General features: G+C 34.6%; 1 protein-coding gene across 1 annotated transcript; it reads left to right on the forward strand.

Moving 5' to 3' along the window:
• Positions 1-3,145: 3,145 nt before the first annotated feature.
• Positions 3,146-11,216, forward strand: LOC131859340 (serine/arginine-rich splicing factor RS2Z32-like). Its single transcript, XM_059212966.1, has 3 exons — positions 3,146-3,175; positions 10,524-10,783; positions 11,030-11,216. The coding sequence occupies exons 1-3, from the start codon at positions 3,146-3,148 to the stop codon at positions 11,214-11,216; spliced, it is 477 nt and encodes a 158-aa protein (XP_059068949.1).
• Positions 11,217-12,199: the final 983 nt, after the last annotated feature.

Genomic DNA, 12,199 nt, shown 5'->3' on the forward strand with positions numbered 1-12,199 from the left:
TGAACCCCCTGTGGCCACTCACAGGGCTCCTTCCATTGCATCACCTCCAACTACCCCTCTTTAGAGTGCATTAAAATCCTCCACTCCAGACTACCCTTGCCTTCCTGAATTTGTGATTGAAATCCTACAAGCATGATTACCCATATATGATAGAGGGGAGGCCCTTCCCATGAGTTTAACTAGAAAAGAGCTTCAGAGCCCCTATTGCAGACCCAAAACAAGTGCTACTTAACTAGGATGGCCTCCTTTCTAAGGGTTTCCCAAATCATGATCCTATACCCTCCAAGGGCGCTCTAGAAATATCAACATTATCGACACCTTTCAAGTATTTAGAAGATAGGATCTTGGCCCAAGCTTAACACTGAAAAAGTACACCATCACCAATGAAGCTTAGCAACCAAGGCTTGACCCATGAGGGAAGCCTATATAAGACCAAGACCACCATCTTGCTTTGGTCTATAGATAATATCCCATTTAACCAAACTCTTATTTGATGACCCTAAAGAACCAACCCACATAAATTGCCTAGAAAAAGCATCTAAAGCTCTAATGAAACTTACAGGAGCAATACTCTACATGCAAATGAGAGCCACCTGAGAGTCCAATGATTCACTTTCCCATGAAACTTATCCAAGACATTTTGCCAAGTCTCTCAAACAAGGGGCCTACATAACTAGGAATACCCAAATAGATAAAAGGAAGGATGCGGCCATTCCTAGCTTGAATAAGATGACTGTTGAAGAAATAAATGGATGAATTTTCCTCATTAATCTTTTGACTTGAGGCTGCAAGATAGATATCCAAAGCTAGTTTGAAATTTGTTGCTTCTTTAATTTTGACAACTCCCATCAACACATTACCATCTACAAACCATAGATGAGAATGTGGAGGTAAGTTGCTATCCTAGCTCCATCCATGAATGTGCCCTGTCTCACATGGGATTTTAAAAGCCTTCCCAAATCTTCTGCCATAATAATGAAAAGATAGGGGGATAGAGCATCCCCCTATTGCACGCCTTTTGAAGCATTAAACAAATTAGAAGGCTCACTATTAATTATAATAGAGTAGGAGACAATCATGACACAACTCATCACCCAATTCACCCATTGCAATCCAAATCCAAAGGCCAAGAACACTCTTGGATAAAAAACAATTTTATGCGATCTTTACCCTTTGGCCATGTCCAATTTTTTGGACATAGATGTTTCCTTAGAAGTCTCCATTGAATAAATAACCTTAGAAGCAATGACCACCCCATTTGGAAAATTTTCCAACTAGCCACAAAACCTCTCACTCTTTAGAAATAACCATATTAAGCGATGACTTAAGTCTCTTTGCAATTTTCTTTGAAATATTCTTATAAACAAAATTGCAAAGAGCTATCAACCTTGACAAGTCCAGTGAGTTAGCCCCCTCATTGTTTTGGAATGAGAAGAAGAAATATAGATTTAATTGCCTTTAACATCTTCTTGCTATTTTGAGATTCAAGCACTACTTGCAACAAACCAATTTTATAATCTCCCCAAATTCTTGAAATAACTCAACTGGGAAACATTGGGCCTAGGTTCTTTCCCTTTCTTCACCTAAAACATAATTCTTTCTAATTCATATAAAGAGATAGGATTGATAAGCGTCTTGTTCATTTCAGTAGAGACAACATGAGCAATACACTCCAAAATTTGAATTTTTATCATCCACAACAAGGGGAGAGTTCTCCTTGAATAAAAAAGAGAAGTAACAAATAGCCTCCTTTGAAATATTGCGAAGAGAAGATGAATGATCCCCAAGGGAAGACTAAAGGGAAGAGATCATATTTCCATGCTTTTTGGTCTTAACAAAATTAATGAAGGAAGCAATGTTTTTGTCTCCCACTTGAAGGCAATCAACCCAAAATTTCTACTTGCAAAAAATTCTTCTCCCAGCTCCCATTCACCCAACTCTTTCAAAGCTATATATTCCTCTCTAAGGGAAACCTTAGTAGGAGCAAAATCTCTATTCTACCTAGTAATTGAATCCAACTTGTTATGAGTTTCTCACTTAGCCACAAAGATATTACCAAAACAAAATCGATTTCACTTTTTGAGTCAATATTTAACAAACTGGCAATGCCATTTAGGTTTCCCCTTTCTCCACCACTCAACTACATTCTTGCAACAAAGACTCTCTCAATCACATGTGTTAAAACTTATACGAAGGATTCTTAGAATTACAAAATAGAGAAGTTGACAACTTGATCGACTAGTGATCAAAACCCCTCCATGTTAGGGTTAGATAGATTTGGAGCAAATACAAATTAAAAATTATATATAGATACAAACACAAAAGATGAAGAAAAATACATAAAATAGATAACACAGAGAGTTAACGTAGTTCACCCAAGATGAGCTACATCCACAAAACACAATTGTCCAATCTTTTTATTATCTAGTAAAACAGTACAACACCATTACCATGCCTTTTACATTCCAACCACTTATAACATGCAATTTTTAGGACAACATACAAAGTTGGCTATTTTTAGGGTATTTCAATGTTTTTTTTTTTTTCAACAAAAAATGGTATTTTTTTTTTCCTTGAGGGCTACACCCCCAAACCCTCACTTTCTTGGGGGTTGCGCCCTTGAACCTCTGCTCTCGAGGTTTGTCGCCCCCAAACCCTCATTCGGGGCCCGACCTGACCCCAAACCCCGATGAAGATACATAACGAGTGTGCACAATACTTGCATGATCATTCACCACATATCAACACTCCATTCTAGAATCTCACTGTTGGTATTCCAATTGTTACCAACCCAATAGCTAGATGCTAAAACCTATCCAATCTCTCTGAGATAGAATCTTGCCTAATTAAAGTATGACACTTGAATTGTTAGGGTTCTTACAATTTTCTAAGGCATTCTTTCATGTTATGTTACTTCACATCTAAGTCCACATTAATGTAGAGAACACTCAAGTAGATCTCAAAATAACATTCATCCATGTGTTTCATGTACAACTAGATATCTTAGGTTGCATTTTAGGTGTGATCCAAGGAGAAATTACATTTGATGAGCATGTGCATTCCTTGTTGCATACTGTTTGGAGGATTTGCAAATTTATGTAGATTTCATGCCCCCTTGCATGATATGAAAATGAGATATGAGATAATGTACAATGACCTTGCTTATAAAGACAAGGTATGATGAGGTATGACAACTACCTCTAATACAAATATTAAATACTCAATGCAAAATAATAAATGCTTAAAGAAAATATTAAATGATCTAAGTGACTAAAAGTGAATAATAAGATATGACCCCATTAAAAGCTAACTTCTAGATAATGGCACCTAGGAACAATATTAATAACAAGTTACTTTATGTAACTTTACAACATCCAACTTATGACAACTAATTATCTAGTATGACTAAGTAAACATGTGAATATGCCCCATTCACTAGGAATCAAGATACAAAACCTTATTAGGACATTATATTCAATCTAACACCCCCCCTTAATTGCAACTTAGGGAGAAAAAATATTATGCAAATGATGCAAGACACTAAATGATGATGCAATAAACAAGATGAAATGGGTCTCGACAACTAAGCCATGCAAAACTAATTTCTCATGAAAGGAGAAAAGGAGAAAGCCCAATGAACAAAACTCACCTCCAAAAGAGAGAAATGAAAATCATGTACAAGTGATAAGCTAAGTGATGTATGGTTTTAATATCAATACCCTTAAGAGCTACATCCATGTAATAAAGATATAATGATAAACCCCCCAATAAGAGGGAAATAGAGATACCATGTAGCCCCCCATAATGAAGAATTACTTGAAACAATGGCAAGTGTTTGAAAAAATGATCCAATGCTTACAAACAACTTATCTCCCATTAGAAGAAACAAAACCAAATACAAATGCAAGAATGCTTCCCATTCAATAAATGATGATGGTGTCTTTGAAAAATTGCTCATGTGTCTCCTTATCCAAGAATGTTAATGATGCCACAATCCAATCATGTATAGGTGACACACAGGAACTATGTAGAAATTGATGTAGAACAAGCTTCAAAGATAAATATGATGTGACATCAGGAAAGCAATGAATATCAACAAATAAGAGAGATAATCCCTCAAATGTGTATGTCCTCAAACGAAATTTGAAATCAAGGTACAATGCCTAATTAGGACATTATATTCACTCTAACAATTTTCACATAATAAAAGTGTAGCATGTTTTAGGGTTTCAATTTTTTTAGTTCATTCACCATCTAGACAACACATACCAAATGCAACAGAGGTAGCTATTTGTAATGTTGTCTACTTAGCTATTTGTAGGCATTTTGAAGGATTTTGAGCAAAGAGGTGTGAAAGGTTCTTCTTATTTGAAGTTCTCATGCAAAAAATTTGTAAGTGTAATTGTAATATGAATATAATAAATGTTGCGACATTTTAGTTAGTACAAATTGTATTTGAAACAATCAATTTCTTGTTAGATATGAATGTTCATAAATTTGGAGAATAATCAATAAGATTTGGTTGTTGAATATCATATCTTATTGTCATTCTTGTTTGGGTTTTTTTGATAGCTGAATTTGTTTGTTACCCAAATAAGACACATGTCATGAAACATTGGCCCTTAAAATTAACAAAATATTTCACTAGTAGTATAGGAGTAAAAAGGTGCATTTAATGACCTAGTGTTATATTCAAGGAAACATCTATAGAAAGCCTTAGGAGTTTGTATTCTGGTGAATTATGTTTTGTGTGTCCAAATTAGTTTAATGAAGGTTATAGTACTTGGTTAACCTTTGATTTAGTGAATAGAATTTGGTCAAAGTATTTGGACACTATTGTAATATCTTTAGTTATTGTTAAATCTTGTTAAAGATTACATCTAGGAACACTCTCCTAGGTCTAACAAAGGCTAAAATGAATGAGAGTCTATCCACTCTAAAAAATTGCCTATTTATTTATCACTCTTTTTTGATGAGCACATTTGTTCATCCTCAAGAATGGGATATCCTTGGCCTTGAGTTGGACAAATTCTTCTAGAAGTGGACACATGATTTCTAGATCCATCATTCTTTACTTCTTTCTTTAGTATGATGAAGCTTTTTCTATAGGTATTTTTCAAATATTTGACCAATTTAACATGGTGGAGAAGCAATTTGATTGTTTATTTTCTTTAGCATTGTTTTAACTTTCTTATTTTGTGTTTCTTTGAAAAACACTAGCAATGCCACAATGCCAATTTATAGCTTGTGAAATCCACCTTTGCTTGTAAGGAACTCTTGAACCACTATGACCTCTCTTTGAATATATACACTAAACGAATTGAAATTCCCTCATTGTTCCCATGGAAGAAAGTTTGTGAAACTCATTGTGGTAGAGGTTCATAAGGGGCCCAAATAACAGTGCCTACTATGGCATTAATCTTCTTATGGCGCTTCTCCTAGATGTATCGTTTATCAAGAGCCCTCCTCATTTCCTTGTACCAAGTGTTGAGAGAAAGATAGAGGAAAATTTTGAGTTGAAACGGTGGCATGTAGCTTCCTCCACATAATCCTTTCCAAGAATTACCTTTTCAATATATATAATGTTGTTACACAAAACAAAATACTTTCTTTGTCATTAAATTGACAATGCTCCCCAAGAAAGCCATTTTTTATTGCTTGCAAACAAGCTATTTATTATGTTCATCTTTGTTCTGCTGGGAATTTCAAGGTTAGAATGCAAGATTAGGATTGTAGAAGTGATAATGCTATTTTTGAGAAGGTGAAGTAAAAGTGTCATCTAGTTCCTTGCCATGAATTGTATGAAAAATATTCAATATTGATGACATCACATCAATAGTTTAATGTGTTAGATAAGTATTCCACTACCTAGTTACCTTCTTGATCACAATTTTTATAGAATTTTTTTATTGAGACTTGGATGTCCAAGTTTTCAATAAAATGTTATTTTCTTTCAATTTGCCAATTTTTTGTTCTACATGTTGAGAGTGATAGCAATTGATTATTCTTCAATGTCTACTAAATAAATTTTGCAAGATTGCACTAATTGAACTCAAAGTAGAAAGGTAGAAGATTTTGCTTCATTGTTTTTTGCATGAAGGAGTTCCTTCGAAGTTTCTTTTATTATTTTTCCATCATTATCATCGATTATAGATCTCCCTCTTGAGAGGCCAAGGTTCCTCATTGAGGTTCCATTGAAATTTTTGCTTTTTTCTCCTAGAGCAAGGGAGTAGCTATTCAATGAAATTTTTATGAATGAGAACCTATCTTAACCTTGTTAACCCATCCATGAGAGCATTTTTTTTTCTCTAATTTTAGGAATGTTTTTGTCCCATGTTGTGAACTTTCTCCTAGAATTTTCCTTGGTTCTACTTATAACTACTTTTGAGATGATGATTTCTAATTTTTCTTCCATATTTTTCATAATATGATTGAGGCATTTCAGGTTAGAGACTTGGCACAATAGCCTTTGGTTTTGAGAGTCACTAGTATTTTAAGAGTTGGATAAGCATATCTAAGTGTGTTTTTTAGGCAACACAGGAAAACATTGAGTTTGTTCCAATATATTGTTGCAAAAGGGTAGTGAATAAAGAGATACTCCTTGGTTTCCTTAGCATGTTCCCATAGAATGTAGCTAAAAGGTCTTACAAAACCCACCTTCATTAATATGTAATTATTAAGGACTTTAATTTGGATGATAGCCTAGGAAAACATGCTTGCCTTAGGAAGACAATACTTGTACCAAAACTTGACAACCAATCACTCATTGGATCTAGGTGGTTCCATCATGAATAATTATCCTACTTTGATTTCATAAAAAATTCTTTTGGAGCATGTACATTAGATTTCATCCTTAGCATTTCTTATGAAAACTATCCAATCTTGAAGTATACCTTTAAGGCTCTCAATTCACTCTTTGGGGACATGGTTGAGAATTCTATCTATAAATTTTTATATCTTTCTTGTTCTCTATTCAAACTTAAATATTTGACATTGGTACCCCATTATCTTACATTTTTCATTTAAATATCTTCAATGTCATTCCTTCCTTGAAACATCGTTCCATGAATCTGTCCAAACTTGTTCCTTCCTACCATTTTTGACCTCTAGGTGATGTGATTAGTTTTTTGCACTTAATTGTGAAATTGTAATGTGTGATCGTCTAAATAAATAGGTTGTTAATTATTGATTATGGTAGTCTAGGGAAGGTTGGATGCCACACATTGGTGGCATGGGTGAAATGACCGAACCAATCATCGAATCCAGAGTCAAATTCTTGATATATAGAGCCACTCATTGAATGATGTGATTGTGATTGTGAAAATCACTAACCTTAGTCTACAATAATACTATAAATTTATGTAGTTATAGTTGATTTGAAAGGTTCCTTTCCTTGAGTCAATAAATGACTAGCTCTAGTTTCCAACCCAACCCCCAACCCCCCAACTTTAGAGGGCAACAAGGCTCTCTTCCATCGAGGAGTGTTGACTATAACTAGAGCTAGGTGTTTCCTCCTCCCACCATCCCAGGGTGAGTAAGTCCCTTGGCATCTCCTCCCAATTTTTGCCTCTTAAGATAGTAGGGCTATTCCTAAATACACTTAAAAAAATTTATCATTAACTTCTCTTCATTTAGTCTTTATAAAATTTTCCTTGTGTGCAACCAATGTTCTCTTGTCCTACTAAAAATTAAAATATCATCAATATACACTATCACAAATTTACCAAGAAAAGGTTTTTAGTACCTCATTCATATCAACCTCATGAAGGTACTTGGGGAATTTGTCAAACCGAATAGAATTACTAACCACTTATACAATTTATTTTTTATTTTAAAAGGGCCTTATCTCTTTCTTAAAATCATATTTGGTAGTAACTGTTGTAGGCCAAAAATGTGGTATCAACCTACAAGAGGGGAAAACATCTCAAACATACACATGAAACATTATGTTAGAGGTTAGAAATCAAAATTCAAAACCAAGAAGTTAGCTTGAAAGACTAAACTCTAAGCACGTCCCATGTTCCTCTATCTCTAAAGATCCTTAAGATTCAAGGTGTCCCTCACTTGGAAGAGCACTTGATCTCTTGGATGACAACCTAGAGAAGGAGATTTATGAGAATGATTCTAGGATAAACATGGATGCAACTAAGATCCTAGTGAAATGCTAAGATGAGATGATGAAGATGGAATGCAAAACTAGATGATTAAGATGCTAGATGAGTTCCAAATTGAAAGTTAAGATGACGCTAGATGAGTTAATTAAGCTATGTGAGTATGCAATGCTAGAAAAGATGTGGAATTAAGCTAAAAGATGAGCTAAAATGAATCTAAATGCTATGAGATGGATGCTTGTTGCTAATGCTTGGATGCTTGAAGATGACTTGGATGCTTGAAGATGGCAAGATGAGCTCCTTAACCTACAAATTGACTATAATTTGGATGCACAATATTGTTGTATGATTTGAAGATCTATAAGATTATAACAAAGCTAGCTATGATGAAGATTATGCTATGATAAAGAAACTAAACATGTTACGATGTTGATATTATGCTATGCTAACATGATATATGCTATGATAATAATAAAAATGCTTCTAAATGCTTAAGCTTATGATTGAGACAAAGAGAGCCAAAATCTAGATTCTAAGACTAAGACTTGAAGGCATAAAAACTTGGATGATGATAATGAGAGAAATAAGGTCTATTTATAGAAGAAACGGGCGATTGGATGGTTAAGACTGAGTAATCTTAACAAGGATTAGGATTGAAGGATACTCAATCCGTGTTTAGAATTTTCACCAATGGAATGGTGACAATTGTCAACAAGAGATGGCTTAAGAGGAGAGAGAAGAGGTATTGAATGCCTAAGAAGACATGAGGGTCACCCTACGAGGGTTTAGTTAGGGTTGAGTTAGTGGATAAAGCTTTTATCCAAAGGATAAACTCTTGTGCAAGGGTTAAAGGGATAACTATGGTCAAATCAATGAGTGCTTGAAGAGACTCATGAGTTAAATGATGGTTAAGTTAGAGAGAAAGTCTCTAACCAAGGGTTGAGTTTGAGTTAACCATAAATGGTTATGTAAGAGCCTTTAATGGTTTGGAAGACTTTATAGGTTAACCATTTGAAGACATAAAGCCTTTAATGGTTATTGAAGACTTTGGGTGTTTTTGAGAAGTGACCTTTTTCTTAAGGAATGTGCAAATGTTTATGAGGGGGATTAGACTAAATTGAAAGTGACTAGAAGAATCTAGAAGAGGTTTATGCATGCAAGTGGATTTTGTAGGAGAATGCAAGTGGGAGGATTTTTAGGATTTAATTGAAATAAAATTAATTTATTTCAATTTATTGTGAAACTTGTATTTGAATAGATATTTAAATAAATATTAATTTATTTAAATGTGAATGTGAATTTTGAATTTTATTGAAATAAATCTTAATTTATTTAAATGAGAAAAAGGAGGATAAAGCATTAAATGCTTGAAAACTTTGAGGGAAACCATTAAAGGCTTAAGAAGACCCTAGAAGGAAGCCATTAAAGGCTTAAAGTCTTTAAGGGAAGCCTTTAAAGGCTTAAAGACTTTAAGGGAAACCAATAAAGGCTTAAGAAGACTCTAGAATGAAGCCATTAAAGGTTTGAAGACTTTAAGAGTTAACTTGCAACTTGTATTTTCTAGAAAGTGCAAGTGGGGGAGGGGTTTTAGGAATTTAAATAAATAATTCATTTATTTAAAAGAATGGTACAACTTGCCTTTTGGATAGATATTTAAATGTGAGAGGGATTTAATTAAACGTGGAAAGTGAATTTAATCAAATAAATATGATTTATTTAATTAGTAGTCTGATTTTGGCTAGATGTATTAAATTAAATAAATTATTTAATTAATAGAAGAAAGGGGTGAATTAATTAAATATTAATTTAATTAATAATTGTAAAATGGATGATAGATTAATTAAATGTAAATTTAAATAATAGCTAGATGGAGGATAATTAAATAAATATAAAATTCATATAATTAGGTGGACAGAAATAGGGGTCTTCAGTAACAAGTCTTCGAGGATACTTTCATGTAATACTTATCTTTCTTAAACTAATCCATCATGACAACCATGTGGGGTAACAAGAATCTATAGCTAATTATGATCTTAATTATGGTTTTGAACTCCCTCCTCATTCGCTCCATGTCTTTCTGGAGCGCTTGCACCTGCTTGCCAGCCTCATCGTCGCTGCTGCTTTCCTATGAAGAGTCATCCTCCTCAGACGAGCTATCCTTCTTCTTTTTTCGTCCAACTTGCTTAAGGCATACAATCTCTCTCTCAGGCTCTCTATATCTCCTCGCCTGCTCTTTCTGTTTCTCACACAGTACTAGGAGGAGGAGGAGGAGGAGATAGAAAGGCAAAGGCACTCAAATTAATCAGTCTTTTCAATAAATTTCTTGAAGAATTTGTTCTCACTGTTTATTATAGTTTTCAATCATTTTTCTCTCTCTCCAAGATGTATGGAAGCAGGGAAAATGATTGTTAGACCATATTATATATTGGGTACCTTTCAGCAGACACGAGAGATACTGATCTTCAAATAAAATTTCAACGATTTGGAAGGGTTCGAGACGTGGATGTTAAACGTGGCTTTGCTTTTGTTGAATATTATAATCATGGTGATGTTGAGTTAGCCAGGAGGAGAATGAATGGGTTTCTTCTACATGGGAGTAATTTAAGTGTAGAGTTTGCCAAAAAGGAATTAAGAAGAGCAATTAGAAGAGGTGAGTTACATGAAGAAATGAGGCATGTAGAAGGTGGTGTTCATAGAGATCATTATTATGAACGGAATGATCATTATTATGAAAGGGATGGTACATGTCAGGATGTACGAAGAGGGCTTAAAAGAATAAGAGGTGCTTTAAATAACCCTGATCCACAAAGTTTCTTTATCAATAGAGAAATGGGCTATGGTGGTCACTCCACTTATGCGCACTCTAGTTCTTCACCATCATTTCGTAAAGGTTGATTCCTTGTGCATGATTATAATAGGAGAGAAGTGTGTTATAATTGTGGAAGAGAGGGACACTTTGCAAGGGTATGCAAAGAAGGTGATTGGAGAAATAAGTGTTATGCATGTGGGCAGACTGGTCACATCAGAAGCCAATGCTCCAATGCTGCAAGGTATCATTCAGTAGCTCCTAAAAATGGCTACCACTCAAGGTCTCAATCTCCTTAGATTTATGCCAGAAGAAGAAGAAATCAGGATCCATCTCCTCCTCCATACAAGAGAAGAAACAGGGAAGACAGAAGTCCAAGCCCTCTAGAAAATAGGATTTATAGAAGCCCAAACCTTGTAAGAAACAGGGGTTATAACAGTCCAAGAAGAAATCAGGATCCATCTCCTCCTCCATACAAGAGAAGAAACAGGGAAGACAGAAGTCCAAGCCCTTTAGAAAACAGGATTTATAGAAGCCCAAGCCCTGTAAGAAACAGGGGCTATAGTAGTCCAAGAAGAAATCAGGATCCATCTCCTCCTCCATACAAGAGAAGAAACAGGGAAGATAGAAGTCCAAGCCCTCTAGAAAACAAGATTTATAGAAGCCCAAGAGCTCAGTTTGCGTGTCGTCGGCCTTTGGGTTTATCTCACCAATGGGTAGGCCCATCGTGTCCATGTGCCATCTGTGTCTTCCATTCTCGAGTACGTCTAGGCAACGACGCCAAATGTTTGCCCTCTTGGGTGAATAACTTAAAGCACACAGATAAAACACATAATGGCGAATAATAATGCCATAGATATCAGATGTAATATAAGAGATGTTATTCCATTCCTAATTGTTCTACACAAGTTACATTTAGAAGTATATAAAGATGCCGAGGGGGTGCGAGTGCCAACTGTCGCACCGCAACTGCCACCCCTCGGTTGCCAACTAACCAACACAATTACAACTTAATTAACTAGTTTTATTTATGTGTACAATATTATCACCAACAAATTGCCTGCAACATACACAAGTCAAGAAAATACCACATATAATCAAACAATATTAGACAAGAACATATAAGGAATCCAAAGATCCGGGGTCGATATAAATATGAGATGAATAATGTATATCAATGTAATTGTAATGTCCTCCTTTTGAATTAGGATTTAATAATAAAATACGAAATAATTAAAAAATATAATATAATATTATTAAAATTTAATTAAGTTTAATGAAT

Source organism: Cryptomeria japonica, chromosome 2 (genome assembly GCF_030272615.1).
Source record: "Cryptomeria japonica chromosome 2, Sugi_1.0, whole genome shotgun sequence".
Taxonomy (NCBI): domain Eukaryota; kingdom Viridiplantae; phylum Streptophyta; class Pinopsida; order Cupressales; family Cupressaceae; genus Cryptomeria; species Cryptomeria japonica.